At 37.5% G+C, this 23,007-nt stretch overlaps 1 protein-coding gene across 3 annotated transcripts; it reads right to left on the reverse strand.

Annotated features, from left to right (window-relative positions):
* Positions 1-4,565: 4,565 nt before the first annotated feature.
* Positions 4,566-22,626, reverse strand: axin1 (axin 1). Of its 3 annotated transcripts, XM_077619564.1 has the most exons (12): positions 22,113-22,626; positions 20,876-21,051; positions 16,130-17,077; positions 14,017-14,157; positions 13,794-13,890; positions 12,744-12,869; positions 10,505-10,842; positions 9,751-9,900; positions 9,502-9,684; positions 8,764-8,871; positions 7,345-7,494; positions 4,566-6,245 (listed from the first exon to the last, which is right to left on the reverse strand). In XM_077619564.1, exons 3-12 carry the CDS (start codon positions 16,984-16,986, stop codon positions 6,119-6,121), a joined length of 2,277 nt encoding a protein of 758 aa, XP_077475690.1. In that variant the 5' UTR covers positions 16,987-17,077; positions 20,876-21,051; positions 22,113-22,626; the 3' UTR covers positions 4,566-6,118. The 3 variants fall into 3 exon arrangements, with proteins under 3 accessions (XP_077475690.1, XP_077475688.1, XP_077475691.1); XM_077619562.1 differs by lacking the exons at positions 20,876-21,051; positions 22,113-22,626 and adding an exon at positions 18,805-19,011; XM_077619565.1 differs by lacking the exons at positions 20,876-21,051; positions 22,113-22,626 and adding an exon at positions 18,458-18,645.
* Positions 22,627-23,007: the final 381 nt, after the last annotated feature.

A 23,007-nucleotide genomic window follows, 5' to 3' on the forward strand; every position in this document is an offset into this window, starting at 1 on the left:
TTTAAAAAACGACATAGTATAGTAAGGCTTTTTTCTTAAAAAAACGACATAGTATAGTAAAGCTGTTTTTCTTAAAAAACGACATAGTATAGTAAGGCTTTTTTTCTTTAAAAAACGACATAGTATAGTAAGGCTTTTTTTCTTAAAAAAAACGACATAGTATAGTAAGGCTTTAAAAAAAAACGACATAGTATAGTAAGGCTTTTTTCTTAAAAAAACGACATAGTATAGTAAGGCTTTTTTCCTTAAAAAACGACATAGTATAGTAAGGCTTTTTTCTTAAAAAACGACATAGTATAGTAAGGCTTTTTTCTTAAAAAAACGACATAGTATAGTAAGGCTTTTTTCTTAAAAAAACGACATAGTTTAGTAAGGCTTTTTTCTTAAAAAAACGACATAGTATAGTAAGGCTTTTTTCTTAAAAAAAACGACATAGTATAGTAAAGCTGTTTTTCTTAAAAACCGACATAGTATAGTAAGGCTTTTTTTCTTTAAAAAACGACATAGCATAGTAAGGCTTTTTTTCTTTAAAAAAAAGACAGTATAGTAAGGCTTTAAAAAAAACGACATAGTATAGTAAGGCTTTTTTCTTAAAAAACGACATAGTATAGTAAGGCTTTTTTCTTTAAAAAACGACATAGTATAGTAAGGCTTTTTTCTTAAAAAACGACATAGTTTAGTAAGGCTTTTTTCTTTAAAAAACGACATAGTATAGTAAGGCTTTTTTCTTTAAAAAACGACACAGTATAGTAAGGCTTTTTTTTCTTAAAAAACGACATAGTATAGTAAGGCTTTTTTCTTAAAAAATGACATAGTATAGTAAGGCTTTTTTCTTTAAAAAAACGACATAGTATAGTAAGGCTTTTTTTCTTAAAAAAAACGACATAGTATAGTAAGGCTTTTTTCTTAAAAAAACGACATAGTATAGTAAGGCTTTTTTCTTAAAAAAACGACATAGTATAGTAAGGCTTTTTTCCTTAAAAAACGACATAGTATAGTAAGGCTTTTTTCTTAAAAAAACGACATAGTATAGTAAGGCTTTTTTCCTTAAAAAACGACATAGTATAGTAAGGCTTTTTTCTTAAAAAACGACATAGTATAGTAAGGCTTTTTTTCTTTAAAAAAACGACATAGTATAGTAAGGCTTTAAAAAAAAACGACATAGTATAGTAAGGCTTTTTTCTTAAAAAAACGACATAGTATAGTAAGGCTTTTTTCCTTAAAAAACGACATAGTATAGTAAGGCTTTTTTCTTAAAAAAACGACATAGTATAGTAAGGCTTTTTTCCTTAAAAAACGACATAGTATAGTAAGGCTTTTTTCTTAAAAAACGACATAGTATAGTAAGGCTTTTTTCTTAAAAAAACGACATAGTATAGTAAGGCTGTTTTTCTTAAAAAACGACATAGTTTAGTAAAGCTGTTTTTCTTAAAAAACGACATAGTATAGTAAGGCTTTTTTTCTTTAAAAAACGACATAGTATAGTAAGGCTTTAAAAAAAACGACATAGTATAGTAAGGCTTTTTTCTTAAAAAACGACATAGTATAGTAAGGCTTTTTTCCTTAAAAAACGACATAGTATAGTAAGGCTTTTTTCCTTAAAAAACGACATAGTATAGTAAGGCTTTTTTCTTAAAAAACGACATAGTATAGTAAGGCTTTTTTCTTAAAAAAACGACATAGTATAGTAAGGCTTTTTTCTTAAAAAAACGACATAGTATAGTAAGGCTTTTTTCTTAAAAAAACGACATAGTATAGTAAGGCTTTTTTCTTAAAAAAACGACATAGTATAGTAAAGCTGTTTTTCTTAAAAAACGACATAGTATAGTAAGGCTTTTTTTCTTTAAAAACGACATAGTATAGTAAGGCTTTTTTTCTTTAAAAAAAAGACAGTATAGTAAGGCTTTAAAAAAAACGATATAGTATAGTAAGGCTTTTTTCTTAAAAAACGACATAGTATAGTAAGGCTTTTTTCTTTAAAAAACGACATAGTATAGTAAGGCTTTTTTCTTTAAAAAACGACATAGTTTAGTAAGGCTTTTTTCTTAAAAAACGACATAGTTTAGTAAGGCTTTTTTCTTTAAAAAACGACATAGTATAGTAAGGCTTTTTTCTTAAAAAAACGACATAGTATAGTAAAGCTGTTTTTCTTAAAAAACGACATAGTATAGTAAGGGTTTTTTTCTTTAAAAAAACGACATAGTATAGTAAGGCTTTAAAAAAAACGACATAGTATAGTAAGGCTTTTTTCTTAAAAAACGACATAGTATAGTAAGGCTTTTTTCCTTAAAAAACGACATAGTATAGTAAGGCTTTTTTCTTAAAAACGACATAGTTTAGTAAGGCTTTTTTCTTAAAAAAACGACATGGTATAGTAAGGCTTTTTTCTTTAAAAAACGACACAGTATAGTAAGGCTTTTTTTTCATAAAAAAACACAGTATAGTAAGGCTTTTTTTCATTAAAAAACGACATAGTATAGTAAGGCTTTTTTTTCTTAAAAAACGACATAGTATAGTAAGGCTTTTTTCTTAAAAAACGACATAGTATAGTAAGGCTTTTTTCTTTAAAAAACGACATAGCAGAGTAGGGCTTTTTTCTTAAAAAAACGACATAGTATAGTAAAGCTGTTTTTCTTAAAAAACGACATAGTATAGTAAGGCTTTTTTTCTTTAAAAAACGACATAGTATAGTAAGGCTTTTTTTCTTTAAAAAAACGACATAGTTTAGTAAGGCTTTAAAAAAAACGACATAGTATAGTAAGGCTTTTTTCTTAAAAAAACGACATAGTATAGTAAGGCTTTTTTCTTAAAAAAACGACATAGTATAGTAAGGCTTTTTTCTTAAAAAAACGACATAGTATAGTAAGGCTTTTTTCTTAAAAAAACGACATAGTATAGTAAGGCTTTTTTCTTAAAAAAACGACATAGTATAGTAAAGCTGTTTTTCTTAAAAAACGACATAGTATAGTAAGGCTTTTTTTCTTTAAAAAACGACATAGCATAGTAAGGCTTTTTTTCTTTAAAAAAAAGACAGTATAGTAAGGCTTTAAAAAAAACGACATAGTATAGTAAGGCTTTTTTCTTAAAAAAACGACATAGTATAGTAAAGCTGTTTTTCTTAAAAAACGACATAGTATAGTAAGGCTTTTTTTCTTTAAAAAACGACATAGCATAGTAAGGCTTTTTTTCTTTAAAAAAAAGACAGTATAGTAAGGCTTTAAAAAAAACGACATAGTATAGTAAGGCTTTTTTCTTAAAAAACGACATAGTATAGTAAGGCTTTTTTCTTTAAAAAACGACATAGTATAGTAAGGCTTTTTTCTTAAAAAACGACATAGTTTAGTAAGGCTTTTTTCTTTAAAAAACGACATAGTATAGTAAGGCTTTTTTCTTTAAAAAACGACACAGTATAGTAAGGCTTTTTTTTTCATAAAAAACACAGTATAGTAAGGCTTTTTTTCATTAAAAAACGACATAGTATAGTAAGGCTTTTTTTTCTTAAAAAACGACATAGTATAGTAAGGCTTTTTTCTTAAAAAACGACATAGTATAGTAAGGCTTTTTTCTTTAAAAAACGACATAGTATAGTAAGGCTTTTTTCTTAAAAAAACGACATAGTATAGTAAAGCTGTTTTTCTTAAAAAACGACATAGTATAGTAAGGCTTTTTTTCTTTAAAAAACGACATAGTATAGTAAGGCTTTTTTTCTTTAAAAAAACGACATAGTATAGTAAGGCTTTAAAAAAAACGACATAGTATAGTAAGGCTTTTTTCTTAAAAAACGACATAGTATAGTAAGGCTTTTTTCCTTAAAAAACGACATAGTATAGTAAGGCTTTTTTCTTAAAAACGACACAGTATAGTAAGGCTTTTTTTTCATAAAAAACACAGTATAGTAAGGCTTTTTTTCATTAAAAAAACGACATAGTATAGTAAGGCTTTTTTTTCTTAAAAACGACATAGTATAGTAAGGCTTTTTTCTTAAAAAACGACATAGTATAGTAAGGCTTTTTTCTTTAAAAAACGACATAGTATAGTAAGGCTTTTTTCTTAAAAAAATGACATAGTATAGTAAAGCTGTTTTTCTTAAAAAAACGACATAGTATAGTAAGGCTTTTTTTCTTTAAAAAAGACAGTATAGTAAGGCTTTTTTTCTTTAAAAAAACGACATAGTATAGTAAGGCTTTTAAAAAAAAACAACATAGTATAGTAAGGCTTTTTTCTTAAAAAAAACAACATAGTATAGTAAAGCTGTTTTTCTTAAAAAACGACATAGTATACTAAGGCTTTTTTCTTTAAAACTTACCATGTATAGTAAGGCTTTTTTATTTAAAAAATAACCTTGTGTACGAAGGCTTTTTTCTTTTTAAAATATGACCATGTATAGTAAGGCTTTTTTCTTTTTAAAAAATGACCATCTATACTAGTAAGGGATTTTTTTCTTAAAAAATGACCATGTATAACAAGCCCCTTTTCTTGAAAAAATGACCATGTATTGTAAGCCTTCTTTTTGCCTATAAAAAATATCCTGTATAGTAATGTGATCATCTAATCATACTGCATACTGTTGGTTTATTGCATGTTTTTATTACCCAGGGTACCTTTTTTCTGCTCTCTCTTTCGAGGTTATGTTGACTGTCTAATGACACTTCATGTTGCACATATTTACATACAAACAACCATCATAATACCCATAATAATAGTGATAATGATGATAATCAAGGCACTTTGATGTCACTTTATACATTTGAACGACATTTTTGGGGCTTGAAAATAAAACCCCTCTGAAATAGCTGAACAAAAGCAAAATGACATCCATAAATTAAAAGATGACCAATATATTAGCTTTACACTGCAACTAAATATCCACATTCAATCCACCCCAGCTGAGACACACCAAACCACACTTTAAGGTCCACGTGAGTTGGACACCTACCCGAATGAAGCCTCCAACGACATTTTGAGTCTTTTTTTTTAAATTTCACGTCCTATCCAAGACAAATTCCCACTTACAAACCTCAACGTATCATTTAGAACGAGCTCTCCCATATTAGAAGTATGTATCACAAATCTTCAAAGAAACAGTTTCAAAAATCATATCACGCTACGCCGGCTTATCCTCAAGAGAAAAAGGCTCGGTTGTTGCCACGGCAACATCTTAGTGGTCTAACGTTAGTGGTGGACAAGTGGGAAGAACCTCAAGTTGTATTAAAAAAAATAAATTAAAAAACCCCTTAAGTCGAGCCGAAGTTGCACGTTTCCGGATGTTTTTAGCGTGTACATTCACGAGCTTTGCATCGAAATGCTACGAAATTCAACAAGCCTTACCAATGAGCATGAAATTATACAAACCATTGCTCGTGCGATCCCGTTTTTAAACAGAAACGCAATCCTTCCAGTCACCAGAAGGAGAGGCACTGAATTTATGCTGCTGGAATATGCCTTCATTCAAAAAAAAATGCTGTTATGATATGATCTGTCAGGTTAAGATATCCAATTCCATATCACACATTTTGCCTTTAAAATGATCATTTGAAAGCAGCTTGCATAGATGTTCAAATCATTTTTCATCCTATCTGTTGGAGGCAATTTGACTAAGACTTGAAATGAAAAGAAATGGCCTAATATTAATTAAAAATAAAAATTATAATTTTTTAATTTTTTTTAGGAAATATCATACCCTGACCATTGACTTGCTACAATAAGCCCGGCCCTAAAAAAAATAAAAATAAAAAATACATTACAACGGAGGAACAAAACCTCACAACTAAAATCTCCCCCCAAAAATAATAATCAACTTTTAAGTGGCATGGAAAAATAAAGTCATCAATATAATCCCTTTTCAAAGGACTGTGATCGTCTTCATTGGGGTGACTTCAATATGTAGCAAATTTTTAAATAGTTAAATAGTTATAAAACCCTATTTGTTACCACAAACTGTACACACCTGGTATGGATACATATAAAAAAGACGCACATTGTGTTTTGACTGTAGAAAGTGATTAGAACAGCGTAAAAAAAAAAAGAAATCGCAGCGCTTTTCCGTCAGTAAACTTTACAAAGCTACAACGCACTTCGTCTTTTGCTCTCCACTCACTTCCAGTTCGCCTTCTACCGATCAGTCAATCTTTTCCACTTTGCCAATGATCTTCTCCTCGAAGATTGGCAGCGTGGCATCGTCCTCGTGCACTTCCTCAAAAACCACCCCACAGTCAAACTCGTCGCTCACCTTCTTGAAATAATACCTAAATAAAGAAACAATACAATATAAATAATAATAAAAACAAGAAATAATACAGAAGGTGCTTTTTCCACAAGTGTTTAACTCATTCACGGACAGCAATAGACATCAACTTCATTTTTTTAACCATCTTTATAAATTTGGCCAAGTATATTTTCGATTTTTTTTCTGTTTCGTATGCAAATTTGAGATGAGATATTAACCCTGACACACATGATTATTGATTTTTTTTTACTCTCCTCTGAACAGAAAAAAAGCTTAAAATTTTTATTTTGACATCTATGAATGAAATTATTTTTAAAAATAAAATAAAACCATATCTGGCATAAAATTTCAAATAACTCACTTGTGCCTTCCATTGCTCGCTCAGGGAGCCGCCATCTTACCTCGGGATGACAAACTAGACCCCTACAGAAACACTTCCTGGTTGTACTGCTCACTTGACTTCCTTTTTGAATTTGTCTACGTGGAGGCAACACCGTTTCGGAATGTGCAATCCAGCAGACGATACTCTCAAATAATACAGTATCTCAGAAATACAACGTGCGATGATTTTTCTTAAGATTTTCCCTTCAAAGTAACACATGTGTACTCTCTATTAACACCATGAATATGGAGGTGAAAATTGTGAATCAGGTGGCATCTTATACGAGACAAATTGTAAAATTTAACGATTTTAAGGGTACGCACAGGCGGCTAATATGCGAGAAAATACGGTATGTTTTTTTTCTCTCTGACAACAGTTTTTTAGGCTATAGTTATTAAATTGAATTTTATTGTCATACAGGTGTAATGAGATTTAAAGCTTTCACAACGAAGTACACAAATAACAACAAACAAACAGACAAATAAATAAAAAAGTACTAAATTATCCCCAAAAACTCTAAACGCTACTTTAACTAGTATATTTAGCCCGCTCTTCTCCATTTGACTATTTTTACTTTAAAGTATAGTCTATTCTTGATTTCTGATCAAGTAAAAAATGGCCCTACCTAAAATGCAAAATGCGACATTTTTTTCCTCCTATTTGGCTGGTGCGCCTTATACTCAGGTGCGACGAATAAACCGAAAAATAGGGTAGTTTGGTTGGAGTTGAGACTGACCTGTAGTTTCCCTTCTTGGTCAGCAGCTCTTTAAACTGGCCGAGCGTCACCAGCCGCCCCTTGACGGACGTCCTGTAGGGTATGGGTTCCCCGCAGAAGTAGTACGCCACGGTCATGCCGTCGCTCGCTTGCTTTTTAGCCGCTTTGTGCCTGCGGGGACGCATCAAAACACATGCGGCTCAGGGACAGTTTGCTCGACGAGGCAATGACAATGCGCGATAACGGCATTGTGCAAAAGGTATGGAAGTGTGCTGAATGGAGAAAAGAAAACAAGGTGAAGGATGTTCTTGGCGGAGAACCAGCTTACTAATGGGCAATTCACGGGAAAAGGCTCGCAAGACGTCACAAGCTTGCCAAAGCGACGCATTTCCCTGGAGGCCATTTTAGCAAATGAGAAACATGAAGAAAGACGCTCATTGGCAGTTAAAGGCAGTCACCGGCGCTAGTCACGGAATTAATGAAACGAAACGTGGAGGAACACGTGACTAGTTTATCAATGGGTAAGTTAAGGAAACAACTGCGCTAAAAGTGAAGATATTTTCTGTTTGAATTTTTTGGGTGGAAAAATATAATAATTTGATTTGTTTTGTAATGGTCTGTATTAGTTTGTGTGTTTTTTCTGATTAAAAAAAACGTGTCGGGAGAGGTTTTAATTACCTTTAAATTCATATTTTTACATTTTCTATGTTAACAAAGGACAAAAATTATATTTTTTTAAAACCTATAGATCGTGAGGACATAAAATATAAAAAATATATACTGTAATTAATTTTCATTTGGTAATTAGAACAACATACAATTTAGGTAAATTGTGTAAAATGAGCAAAATGTTTGTGATTTTAAATTGATGACTATATTATTCATTAAGTTTTTTTTTCATTTCAATTTTCATATTTTTTTAATCCAAATGGTATAAACTAATAATATTTAAAAACATGCGAAAATGTATTTGAATGATTAGAAAAATGTTAATGTTTTTTTATCAGAAAAAAACATGTCGGGAAAGGATTTAATTACTTTTATATTAATATTTTCACATTTTCTATGTTAACAAAGGACAAAAATGACATTTTTGGAAACCTATAGACCGCGAGTACATAAAATATTAAAAATATATACTGCATTTTATTTTCATTTAGTCATTATAACAACATACAATTTAGGTAAATTGTGTAAAATGAGCAAAATGTTTGTGATTTTTAAATTGATGTCTATTTTATTCATTAAGATTTTTTTTTTAAAAGCCAAATGGTATTAACTAATAATAATGTTTAAAGTTTGATATAGCTTCGTCTATTGTTGTATTGTTGACGAGAGGTCAGCGTGTTCTATACGTTCGATATGACGGTGACAAAGGTGCAGTGATGAGCATTGTGAAAGGGGTGAAGGCCAGTAAACTGGAGGCATGGGCGGACATACTCGGGCTCGGAGAGCTCGGACTCCGACACGGCGGGCACCACGCTGAGCGGCGGGAGCAGAGGAGTCCTGAGTGTGGCGCGACCCCGCTGGATCACCTCCATCACATACCTGGAGGATGCCAACAAGCACCATCTTGGTTAGACACGGGCTCCGCCTTCATCGTCACCTCGCTCAAAAGGCTTCTATTGTGGCAATTTCACGTTATGGCCTATTTTAGCTTCCCATATAGAATTTACATTTTTCATTAGTAGTGTCTTTTTACTGAAAATAATGACAAAATACTGTAAAAGTGCTACACTAGCGCTGCTTTGATGAGAAAACACGAATCCACCTTGACGATTGTCTTTCATTTCAATGTTAATTGATTGAGTCTGAACTGCCGCTCAATAAAAATATGTATAAATTTCAGAAATGATGGTTGCAACATATTTTGAAGCTTGCTTTTGCCATCTAGTGGCGGACAGGCTTTGGTACAGTATTAAAAAGTGTTCAGCCCTGTTTATGTTGGGCTACAGAAATCAAGAGTTTAAATAAATCAATCAAATGTGTCCTTTAAAATCATGTTATTTATGACTACAATCGGTATGCTAATGCTTATAAGGAAAATAAAAAAATGCGGTTCATCCTTCCCAGTTTAAACGGAATGGACATCTAATAGCGACTGACTCATTTAAATTCAGAGAAGGATAAAAAGCGTCCCACGATTGGACGCCTATCGTCGTCGGTAAATTCTCTCACCGCTGTTTGGGCTGCACCGTTCCAGACATGATCATCTTCTCCTCCGCCAGCCTCCGCCGGACCTCCTCCAGCTGGATGAGCGGGCTCGGGGCCGGGTTGGGGGGCATGGTGGGGTCCTGGATGAAAGGATGGGACGGCTGGATGCCAGCGTGGCCCGTCCCCTTTCTGGAGCCGGCGGTGCTCCTGAGATTTAACCATTTTTAACATGAGGAAATCTTCACAGTAAAAAAAAAAAGTGATGTGACTGACCCGTACGGGCTCCTTTTGTGTCGCATCATCTCCTTCTGTCCTTCCATGAGCCACAGGAGGATCTTCTGCTTCTTCTCCGTGTCTTCTGGAGGAACTGTTGCTTCCTCTCCACGTTTGATCGCCCGTCTACACGGGGCACCACTTTTGTTCCTGCAAAAATGGTGTATTTGGGGAAGAAGAAGATTAGCCTTTGAAAGAGAAAGTGACTATTTTGGCTATTGTTATTCTCTAAAAAATGTCTCAAATATATATGACAATTTTTACATATTAAAGCAAAACTTGTATATAAGGATGAACTAAATGAAAAATAATAAAATCACATTTAAAAAATCAAAACAAGCTCTACTGTTATGGCCACCAATAACACTAATTTGTGGGAAAAAAAGGAGCATTAAAAATGCATTTAAAACAAACCTTGTCTGTGAGAAAATCACAATCATTTTTTTATTCATTTAAAAATAAATTAGATAAGATATTTAAAAAGGTATATTCATTTAAAAATATTAATTTAACTCTGAATAAAGATTGTTTTATTAATGGTGCTATTAAAATAATTAGAGAAATTCACTCTTTAATATTTAAATAAAAAAATAAAAAATTGGATAACTCTAGAAAAAAAAATCCATTGATGACAACAGATGTCCAATTCATAAAAACTGGGACTGCAGGGTGTGACTGCACACATTTAGGCCCACTAGAGTAAAAAGAGATAGGACATCTAGTGCAGTCAATGGCAGCCAGTATACATACATACCCAAAAGTTGCACAGTCCGTGTTTGCGGATCCGGCGCCCCAGGTTGACTCCGCTTGGTGAGCATGATGTTTGTAGTGGTGACCCGGCTCGCCCTTGACAGCGTGCTTGCATGCGTGTTTCCCCGGAGCCCCCCAAGGGAGCGCCGTCCCTTTACAAGCCTCTGGCGAGCGGGACTTGGGCGAGTGGCGGCCCGTTCCGGGGGATTGGCAGCCCGGGGTTTTCATGACCCGTTGGACGTGCTCGTCCAGGATGCTCTCTGGGTTCTCCTCGTGGGCGTCTCTCAAGAAGGCGCCGTAGTAGTCGCTGTAATTTGCCGGCTGAACGTCCGCCTCCTCTTCCTATTGGTCCCCAAAAAAAGAATGCTGCATTATGCAATACATTTGAAGCCATTAGAATAGTAGGAAGGTTGTTTATTTATGCATTTTATTCATTTTTGCATGTCAAAGGCACTGTTAAAAAAGTTCATTCTTAGAGCTGCTTTAACTTCAATGGAAGATAATGAGTTACATTTAATAAGCATTGCTCAACTGCTGCTTCATTAAAAAAAATAATCCTCACTGACTAAATTCTTGTTTTACTATTCTTCTGTTTCACTGCTAATTTGATTTATTTACTGTGGTGCACCTTGAACAATGTCTCTTACTAAATAAATCAAACTGAACAAATCTTTGAATACTTACCGAATTTTCTCGCATATAACGACCTTCACAAAAAACGCACCCTTGAAATTGCCTTAAAAATCGTTGAATTTTACAATTTCTCTCGTATAAGCCGCCCCCTGATTCACAATTTTCACCTCCATATTCATGCTTTTATAGGGAGTACAAATGTGTTATTTTGAAGGGAAAATCTTAAGAAAAATCATCACACAAAATGAATTATCTTTTCTCTATTTTGAAATTAATGACCGTATCGGCCACATCGTCTTGGGTTATGGTATTTTGTGCATGTCAAGTCTAATTTATGCGCATATAAGCTGTACCCTCAATTCAGTCAGCATTTTTTGGAGCGAAAAATCGGCGAGAAAATACAGTAAATATGGAATTTGGAGAATTAGAGCCATTTTCTCCACAAGATGGCAGACTTTTGTCACCGGGACCCCCCCCAAAAATTACATATACAGACCTGCCCTAATGAAAATGCGCTTGTATTTGCCAAAATTGCCACTAATATTTTTGCAGTATAGTAATTCTAAAGCGTCCACAACTAAAGGCACTGTATTTAAACTAAACGTGTTTAAGTTTGTCATTTCAAAGGCAATTTTATGGACCAGAAATTCTGATTCACTCAAAATACTGAAGACGTGCATGTTCTGAAGCAGCTGTAATTTTGTATTGGTGAGTTGTATTTGTGCAGAAGACTGAGGGCAAAGAGAAGACTGTGAAGTTGAATCCTGCAGCATCCAAGGCTAAGGCAGCCGTTAGCGTGTTTTCATTGGCTTCTTCTTTTCATTCAAATCCAAAGCAAAGCAAAGCAAAAGCAAACTCTTGGCTCGGCGTACTGAGCCTCGTTTCACTGGCGCCAAACACTTGATCGGCGTTCAAGTGACATCAAACCGCCGCCGCTCTGTTCCCGGCTTACAAGCGCAGGTGCTCCATCTGATTGGCGCACAAAGCCAGATCGCCCACAGGCCGAAGCTCGAACCGATTCATGTCATGCTGTTATTTTATTATTTTTTGAAAAGACTACTCGTAATAGCTGGCCTCATTAATTCCATTGAGCTTTTCTTTGAAATCTTGAACACATTGACTGGTGCCTTTCGTGCAGCGTGGACAAACTATTGGATTTTTTTTTTTATCTCTCCGACGTCTTGATCCCATTACAGAAGAACAGTTTAAGCTTTTGGACTTTGTTTTGGTCTGAAAAAGGACAAATTGCAATTGTTTGCTACAACAGTGAGTCGAGTACGTCAGATGCTAGAAAAGGGATTTTTAAGATGACTGTCCATTTTGTCTTTGCCTTTTTTTTACAGTTAGGAGTTCTTTATATTTAAATATCCCTTATTGAGGCTCAGATTTATAGTCAGATGTGGCGTATAGATCTATTTTTATTCTTTCATTTTGTGTAATTCAGGCAGTGCAGTGTGTTTTGTAGTCCGGAATTGATTTCTTGAAGGCTTTTAGAGTTATCCTCTCGTACGTTTGAATACACAACACGCTTCCCATTGTGCGAATGGGTTTCACGTGGTGAGGCGAAGGAACGGCATTTTTTTAAGTGGACGAGAGAGGAAGAGACATACCAGTCGGAGCCTCCTGAGTCGCTCCTCGGTCTCCCTCTCTCTCAGGACGCCCTCCAGGCGGAGGATCAGGTCTGCTGCAAAGCGTTCTGGAGCCACGTGGATGTCTTTCGGAATCCTGTTGGTGCGCTGAGGAGAGGAAGAATATCACGACTTTAGTACCTACTTTTAGTTCGGAAGCTTCAGCAGAATTGTCTAAAACAAAATATTTCTCCCATGAATTTTTAATCTCACAAAGCAATAATCTTGCGTTGAAAGAAATAGGATGAACTGGTCAATTTTAAAAAGGACCATTTATAGGTTGGATCTCTAATCTCAAATCACGAAAAAATGGCCTCTTGAGTTACGCATCCTATGCAAAACATTTTTTATTATCATGAAAAATTTAATACTATTTAGACCAAACGAGGAACTGAGAACAGCTTAGAGTCTTTGAGAAATGTAAATAAATGTACATACAATCTGATTTGGTAATTCGTAAAATCAGTCAATCCATGATGATTCTTTTAGGAGTATCAAACTCATTTTTGCATTGTACGTTTGAAAAAATCATGCAAGTAAAAAATAATTCTTGCGATATCTTAGCATTTCTAGAAATGAGGCCAATCTGCAATTTGTTATTATAGCAAGAAGCGTGAAATTACGCCTTACGCCGGCCACACAAAAGGATGTGATTGGCCCCCTAGCCTTTAATTGGAGACTTGAGCATGAGGGAGGATAATCGCAGTAAAATGCAGTCAAATCACACCACCTCGACACTGGCCAGCCTAATTAGCTTCTAGCCAGAGTCAGCCACCTCATCTGTACGAGAGGGAGGCATCCGGCTGTCACAAGGGGGGGAGCCTTCTCGTCTGCTCCGGCGCGGGTGAGCTCCGTTTAGACAGCTTTCTCCTCGCCACTATTCTTACGCTCCCTCACGGGCCTCATCGCGTACACATGTTAAATATGCACCACCTCCAGGGGCACACGTGGATAGACAAATACGGCAGAGACAGACAGTTGAAAGAAATGGAGATGGAGGAGGATGGCGGAGCTAACCCATGAATAACTCACGGGGATCAGAGGCAGCGGCACGCGCCCGTTCGCCCGGGCGCTCTCGTGCATCTCGCGCCGATGAGGTTTGTGGTATCGGTACGGTGGGATGCCATCTCTGGAATAAACAAAATATTCAGAAGTAGTCACAATAATAAAAAATCAAGTCGGAGCTGGGGAAAAAAACATCTTCCATATTCGATGGAGTGTTTTTGTTTCAAGAAGCTGAAAACAAAATACGTACACGCTGCTGTCAGTGAGCGAAAGCGTGTCGGCTTCACTGGACAAGCTCTGCTGCTCGCTGTCGTTAGCGCTGGTGGCTGGAGCCAATGCGTGACCTGCGTTGGCGTAGTAGCGGTCGGCAGAATCCCGACCAGGCGCATGTCTGCAAAAGAGAGAATAATTAATAAGGGCGTACCTCAAGGTTCTGTATTGGAAACTGGCCAAGTAGGTGCGTCTTACAAATTAACCAACTCGTGCATTCCTAAAATATATATATATATATTTTAGGAATGCACGAGTTGGTTAATTTGTAAGACGCACCTATATATATATATATATATATATATATATATATATATATATATATATGTATGTTGGATTTTTTTTTTACTAATCCTACTTAAGTCTGTCCTGCATCCTTGCCCAATGTCTTCAGAAAAATGTTCCAATCGATGTAATTAAAAGTACTTTAGAATTGAATACCGAGCAACATTTCTTAGACAACCCATGTGAAATTTCACCAAACCGAGTGTTGCACATATTGAACATGGAGACATATTTGACATCACTCACATCCGCCACGCTCGACATTGCCAAGAATACTTCTGACAACCCGACTCGCACATGAATTATAGATGTTCAACATCGTCTTTTTTTATTCACATCGGAAGTCCCAAAAGCATTCAACTGGGCTGCTCGCTCCCTGTTTAGAATGCACACGCATCCCAGAGAGAAAGAGGCTCAATGAGAAACCTTTTTGCAAGCGGCTAATTCCTTCAGCTTCCACGGACTTAATAATGGAAATGTATGCAACGGCAGAGTACGCTGCATGAAATAAGGGGACATGGGGGAATTATGAGAAGAAAGGTGAGCTTTACAGAAAGAACTAAAAGGTCAATAGAAAAAGGCAAGAGGAGTCTTTATGTACAGCGCCCAAGCTGATCAATTCTTGCACGTGATCGCACCTTTACTCCTGTCTTTATATTATTTATACATGACAGAAGTGTGGACGCATACTGCAGCGGTGTGATGAGCAGATCTATTTTTCTTTTTTGCACTATGGCTCAGATTTCAAATGATATCCATATTGATTTACCATCACTTGCCTTGGTTGTGTTCTTGATGCAAGTCTGCAGATGGAACGTGTTTGTTTCACTGCGCAGTTTATTAGTTTTTAACATTCCCGTGTTTCATTCTTACAAAAAAAACTAGTAATTATTTAAGTCAGGTTTTCCTATGTACATGGAACGTATGTGTATCTATGTGTATGTATGTATATATGTGCTTATATATATATATGTGTGTGTGTGTATGTATATATATATATATATATATATATATATATATATATATATATATATATATTTATATATTTATTCATGTATTTATTTATTAACTTACTTATTACCCATCTATTTATGTCTAAAATGCCTTTTCTATTTCTCCATCCTCACCCTCTTGCTACTGTGACAACGAAATTCCCCGAATACGGGATGAATAAAGTTATCCAATCCAATGATGGATCGATAGGACAGCAGAATTCTGAGCTAATATGCTAAAACCATGGCTAATGCGGCATTTGGGGTACGCCAGAGCTATTTTCGCCCTTTCATGGAGGCAAACCGTATTGCAGAAGAGATCAAACGTAGCGGCATCAACGGCAAGTGATGTTTATTTGGTCATTTTTCATTGTATTTGAGACGATACCGAGAAGAGAAACTAGAACGTTGCTGCAAAATGGAAAGGGTGGAGTCTGATGGAATGTGTTTTTTTCTCGTGTCTCGCAGCATTGGCTACGTTTGGAACTATACCATCCTAATGAAAGCTTTGATATTAGTGCAGATAAGTTGTACACTATATTGAAGAGCTTGTCAACAGTAGCACACTTGGCCCAAAGTGGCAGAAAATGAAGCTGCCTCTGACTTAGGAGTGAAATCTCCCCTGAAGCCTCCTCATCCGCCCAACAAAAGTACTTGGAATTCTTCATGCACCATCTGCCTCTTATCTCCCCCTACACACTTCATCTCACATTTTGGGAAGCTCTAAAAAGGTGGCAAGAGGGGGTTATTTACAATTCAGCAGTTAGCAGAGAAACGCTAAAGGGGAGGAAAAAAAATGAAGCGGAGAGGAGTTACCTGTACTCTTCGTTAAATCTTCCCGCGGTGCGATGCGACGGCGTCTCGGTAAGCAGCCTATGAGTGAGTCTGCTGCTGGGTAAGAGGTCACATTCAGATGGTTCTTCCGACTCCTGGTCGCACCTCCACTCTTCGTGCTCGTTTAACGTGGGCAAATAACCGGTCAGGTTCTTCGTCGTTCCAGAGATTGGACTTTGATCTGCGTAGATCTTGGGACTTTCGCCCCCCGCCTGCGCGTGTTCTAAATATATATCCGATTTTAGGAATAAAGGGTAGGTGTTTTCTTCCATGGTGGCCTGGATCTCGGTCTGAGCCTGGTCGAACATGGCCGGATCGATGTGTAGCTTCATGACGGAATCTTTGATGTAAGACTTGGTCGCCGGTTTGATCTGCCTGGAAACGATGCCGTTGTTATCCAGGATGTACTTCTTGTAGATGGCTTTCGCTAGTTTTAGTCGCTTCTCGTCGTTGCCCTCGCGGGCTTCCAGTTTGCGGAATCCGCTGCAGGCGAACCAGAAGTCCAGCAGGTCGGCGCACGCTTCCTGCTTGAGGAAGGTCCTGAACAGATGGATGCCGTCCTGGTCGTCCAGGAGAGAGTGAAGCGATTCCGCCCATCTCAGGTAAGGCGGGGTAGGCGAAGCGCTGCCCTCTGGCTCGTAGCCCAAATCCAGGTCGGGCCGCCTTGGCGTGGCCACAGACACCTCGCATTTCAGGTTTTTGCACGACTGGAAGCCTGCGTTGTGAAACTCGGTGAGCACCAGTTCGCCCTCTTCCCCTGGGACTGGAGGTCTGGGGGCATCTTCATTGAAGCTGCCCCCCAGATCAACCAGGAAGCCCCCTTGGCTGCTCAGGCTCATAGTCCAAGCATCCAAGTAGCACGTCCTTCTGGAGCCAGAACAACACGATCTCTAGATTCAGGCACCTACTTACGCCACGACAAAGTAACTCCTGTATGGGTGGAAAAAAATATTTGTCAGACCCAAAACATTCTCCCAATGTATACATTCAATTTCTATTAGAATTCTGCACCGTCAGCCTTCTGGTTTATTAAATACTCAAGGGGCCAGTTTTGAGATGAACAGAAAAATAAAAGCTAATTCAGCTAAATAAGAGGAATGCATCAGATACTGAATGTTTAAATGATAACCCATCTTTATTAGGGTTATATTTTAACATTACGTTAACTGAAAATGGCCAACAACATAAGCAACGCAACTTTCTGCCTAGCAACAGGACGATCTTGAGTAAAAAATATTGTTTTTTTAACAGCCAAAGGTTTGTCAAAACAATGAATCATGATGAAACAATCACTTGTTAAATGTCTCTTAATTCATTCTTGTGACATAACTTGTCTGTTGTCCTCATAGCAGGGTTAGCTGCGGCATTATTATTTTTTATTATGATAGCTGCATTATGATTTCAAAGGTTGTTCAAAAACAAATACTTGTCTTTGTGATGTTTAATGTATTGAAGGAATTTCACCTCAGTTGCTTCAAGGTGTGATTCTAAATTGCATTGAAAAGTGTCGCTAGTAAAACGTAATAATGTTTGCAACAGTCACCTTACCTGTAAAACTAATGAGTAGCTATAAATACCATGAAAATGAATGCAAAGGTGTCCTAAGGTGAAGTTGAATTTTTTATTTGGTTTATTACAGCGCTCAATTGTGTGATGCATTTCACACGTTATTATCAAAATCGGCAGACAAACAACTATATTAAACGCTATATATTAAACTTGTAAGGTTAATTCAGACATTTGTCAAATTGATGAATTTGTGACGTTTTTCAATTTGAACAAAGCTATCCCGGCAATATATAAATATTTTCTTTCACATAAACTTCAAGAAAAAAACATTTCTATCATTTTCTACCAAGACCTCAAATCCATTTCAACTAGGAATGGTGCCATTGACGGCGATAGACGTCCAATCCATTTCAAGATGGACGATTTCACTTGTGCAATGTTATTTAAATTGAATCTTGGAAAATAATTTCCCCAAAAGTGTGTTGTCTTTATCTAATAATTATTCTAAATTCTGTATACATGGCATTCGAGAACCGTTCGTTTGGCGCATTGATATTTCACATTGCTTCACCTGCCATCACAGGTGTATGCCATTAGCAGGTCCTGATAGGGAGATAGAACCAAAATCCATCTACTATTAGCAGGTCCTAACAGGGAGATAGAACCAAAATCCATCACCCGATCGCCTCATCGCCGTTTTCTCGGATAACCTCGTCACATTTATGTCAAAAAGGACGCGAAAGCGAAGGCCAATGTGGGGGAAGGGCACCCGAAACTAACTCGGCGTCCACACACACTCACATTGGGATCCGGCAAGCAAGCAGGCCCCTCGGCGGCACACGGACAAGTGCACAACTTTGTGCCACTGTTCACCCACTGACATGTCCCCGCCGCCTCCGCCCGTAAAGTAGTCCGCATGAGGGCCGGTAGCGTCCCCGACACTTCCGCGACCGGCAGGACGATTCCTGCAACGTAATCGTGCACAATTTCCAGCGAGTAGCGAAGCGATTACAGCGCTGGCGTTTAATCTCTTATTTCCCTCCCTCGCTCGCTCGCTCGATCGCTCCCTCGCCCCTTTTTCGACCGACTAGCGCAATCTCTCCTCCGCTGTCAGTGCGTAGCCCAAACAAAAGTGACAATTACTTCACCTTCTCGGCCCCGCGGATCGCAGCGGGCGTCTGGCCCGGAAGCATCAGGCGTCTCGGACGGTGCCATAGTTGTGAACGGAGATAGTTTTTTAAGCGTAACAAAGAAGAGTGTCGGTGGTTGTCAGCCTCTCCATGGCTGTCTCTCTTCTCTTCTAATGTGTCTGCTGCAAGATGGTGCACAGTGCCCCTAGTGGCCAATACGAGCCTTGCTGCTGCCCACAATTATACTACACTAGTCTGTATTCTTACTTACTGGCAGGATTTGCCTTCAAGGAATGTCTAATAAATGTCAGATCATTATCAAATGATCTCATTTATCTATCATCATTTGTCAATGTTTGTCTATTTTTTAAATAAATTATTGTCAATCACTCCCTATCAAAAGCTTTATTTCTAAATCTCCCTTTTACAGGTGTTGCTATTGAAAATTAATTATTAATGTCAATCTCCATTTTTAGCCATTGCATATGCTGTCTAATAATGTTTATAGTGTTTTTTTGAAAAAGCACATTTTAATTTGTTTCCACCTGTGCTGCCTTAATGGACAGTCTGACGTTCCAACTTTCTATAGTTGTCTCTTTCAGGTGTTTCCTTAAGGGACTATTAATTAAAAACAAAGTTAAAATCACTCATCAAGACAGGCCTGTCTTTTACACACCAACTCCAATAGTGATGTACCGATCCAAAGGAGAATTGGGCTACGTCTCTATAGGAACTAATAACTAAGAAAAATCAAAAGTATTACTATATAAAAGCAAAAGTTATGTGCGTGCGCACGCCTTAAAGCATGAAAGTGTTCATTTGGGAATCACCATGATCTCACATCGTGACTCTAAATAACGTTAATTAACAGCATGATCAATTCCTCGTTGTAAAGCATGGCATGTGTCAGAAAATGATTACATGAGGCGTCTTGTTGTTTTATTAGCATTTGCTCATAGTTAACTTGACAACAAAGGAAGAGACACTTTGCATTCCTTTTAACTCTGCGCAGCAATTTCCTGTGTTGTTGTGCGCAAAGCCCACAAGGCAGTTTTAATTATGTCATCAGTTGACTTTAAAGCCCGTGAGAGAGAGACGGTCTGAAGCAAATGTGGTGCCAAAGAGGCCGTCTCAGATCTACTCACATAACTGGCAGCTACACAGTTCTACCGCACCAGGGATAAAAGCTGGAAGAGCATAAGAGATCGCCAAATTGATGGCGTATATGGATCAAAACACTCAAAAGGAACAGAAAATGCAGGGATTCTCTTCACATGATAAATTGTCGTATTCCCACAGTTGCCTCTTCACACGTTCAAAATATTTACCTGCCAGTTTAGACAGGTTAAACTTGCTTTAAACTGTCCGTTCCCCAGAAAGGATCGCTTTAAAAATATGGATTGGACCTCAATGGCCATCAATGGCAGCCAATGAGTTAATGCTTTCATTGAAATTGGTGTTTGTCCTTCTGATGTGAATTTAAATTGATTTGTCACTACGTACAGAAGGTCGTTGATTTGTTTTGGTAGTTTCAGTGTTGAATGTGGAAATACGCCTCTTTTGGTGTATTCATTGTACATAAATAGTTTATTTTTTAGCCAGCTCTGGCACTTTTATCACCATCAATGGCAGCCAATGACTTAAGGGGGTTCGCACTTAATTTTTAACCTAAATTATTTTACAATGAGGACAAATAAGATTGGAAAAAATAACACTTTTGATGTTTACTTCTTCATGGACAAATGACAATTTAGAAAATAGTACCCAAGAATAGTAGGAGAAGAAATAAAATAAACTGGGCTTACCTAGTAAATCATTTGTAGTTCCTTTTGCAGTGGTTAATGACTAATGAGACATGTTATATTAAAGTACTACATTAAACTTCAGTCTGCTGTGTAATTGGATATTCTGTTTCATATCAGAGTGAGAGTTTCTCATTGTACATATGGAAGCGATCTAACATTTATGATCAGGCCTGTTTATTTTCCAGGCAGATAGGAGAGGAAAGATAATCTATAATTTATCATAAAATCAGGTATGTGTACCACAATTACCCGTATGAATTTCAAGCGCTGAAATGCTGTTTTACCTTGAGCATGAATCCCTTTGCTCTGCATCCTTCTGTTGTACGCTTAATCTCTGAGGTTTCCATAGCAAATTGGAGATACGCTTCAGGTTGAAGTAAAGTCCATCTTGCTTTCATGATAGGAAAATTCCAGACAGAACGGAGAAGTGCCAGAATTGGACCTTTCCATCCATTTGCTCCTGAAACAGAAGTAGGGCATGAATCATTTAGATTAAATTAGATTTAACTTTATTCATTTAGCTCCAAATTTGGTGTGTTTATAACAGCACTTCTCAACAGGACTTAAAAATTGAGCTAAATCCCAATGTTATTTCTCTTTTAAATCAAATGACAGGTTTTAATAGTCTTTTTTTTGACATCTGAACATGAATAGCTGGAAAGCGGTTGCTAAAATCTGCTTTTATGACAAAATGAGTGATAGTCGAGTTGTAAAAAGCAGGTTTTATTTCTTATATAAGCATGTAGATGCCTTCAAATGTTAGAAAATGAAGCGTCACGTCCTTTGAATGAGACAACTTCCATGTTTTTTTTTCTCCCCATAGGGCTTCTCATAAGCCTTTGTTGTCTGCGTCAGGGCCAGTTTGAACGCTTGTGTTTAGGCCTCGGCTGAAATAGGCTTATCTCCGCTATGGCTGGACAAAAGATGTTTTTGGTGAACGTGTCTGCGTTGAAAGCAAACAAAGATGTCTTCCCTTAAAAAAACGTTGAACGCAGAACAATATAATGCTGAAACCCATAACTTCAACGGAACCATTTGAGACTCGGGACGCTGTTGGGTTGGAATGAGGTATCTTTAAATATGACAAAAAATATCTTTCATATTTGTTTAGCCTGCTCAAAAATATACGCCGGAGCCCTGCTGATGTTCTTTGTCCCGCCTGAATATATCATGACTACCACGATTTGGAGTGGATTAAACGCGGGGGGGTTGAACAAATTTCAGATTTATTTCGCTGGATTTTCCCACTGATCAGGCCAAAGATCCACACAGATGAATTGATTTAATAAGGTCCATCATAGCAAGCTGAGGAAGGGGCATTGTCAGACTTGGGTGGGATTGAAGACTGCCATGAAATCAAGGGTTTTTGGTCTCCAGCTGCCCTTTCCATGGGATGCATATTTATCGCTCACATCAAATGATGCATCGGGCTTTTGATGACCGTCCAGACAAAGCAGTGGCACCAACACCAAGACACACAATGGACGACGACGAGCTCCGCCAAGGAACCAGACGTCCTACCTGCCGTTTTCGCTTCCTCTGGGCTTCGGCGTGTTTCGGCGTCGGACTCCGACAGCCTCCTTCGCGGTCCGTAGTGAAAACCGTCGCCATCTTTAATCACCAGCGACTCCATCTGTCGAGGGTTCTTCCTTTTCTAGTCCTCTCTTTTCTCTGTTCCAGCCCCTCTCTCTGTTGATGGTGACGGAATGGGGGGGGGGGGGTCTTCTCAATTTCCATCCGACATCAAAACGCCGTATCGACGGGCTGGCGGGCCGCCCAGCAGGGGGGCATCTCCAACATGCTGCATTGGCTGTTGTCCTGTTTCGCGCTGTACGTCGGCTGGCCACACGTGTTCTCCTCAGAGTCAATCAAAAAGCATTTGAATGCGTCATTTCAAATATTTCACCTGATTATCCAGAACTGCATATCATTGTTATGGTCTTTAAAAAAGCCGATCATTTTAGGACTTGTTCTGCACAAAATATGCGCAACAAAAAATGGGATGGAAAATAGAAAGTCTACGTCGGAGGTCGGAATTGTTGTTCGTTTCTATGTGTCCCCTGTGATTGGCTGGCAATCCGTTCCAGGTCTGCACAGACTCATAGTGAGCTAGGATAGGCTCCAGCACCCCTTGCGGATGAGCCAGAGCTACAGATGATGACGAGGCAGATGGAAAGAAAGGGAATCTGCTTTCACATGTCAGTTGGATTTCACACATCACGTCTGATTATGTTCAGGGTCATATCAAGCGTACCCTCCTCACAATGAGTTTGCTTTTCTACTAGTTGAAATAAGTCGCTTTGTCATGTTTTGATCTTCCACGCCCCAAAAAAATAAACAAAAAAATGGCATGAGTTTGATACAGGTAAAGGTGAACAATCCATTTCCCATTTTCTTCCCCAGGTAAGTCGACACC

Source organism: Stigmatopora argus, chromosome 14, assembly GCF_051989625.1.
Source record: "Stigmatopora argus isolate UIUO_Sarg chromosome 14, RoL_Sarg_1.0, whole genome shotgun sequence".
NCBI classification, from domain to species: domain Eukaryota; kingdom Metazoa; phylum Chordata; class Actinopteri; order Syngnathiformes; family Syngnathidae; genus Stigmatopora; species Stigmatopora argus.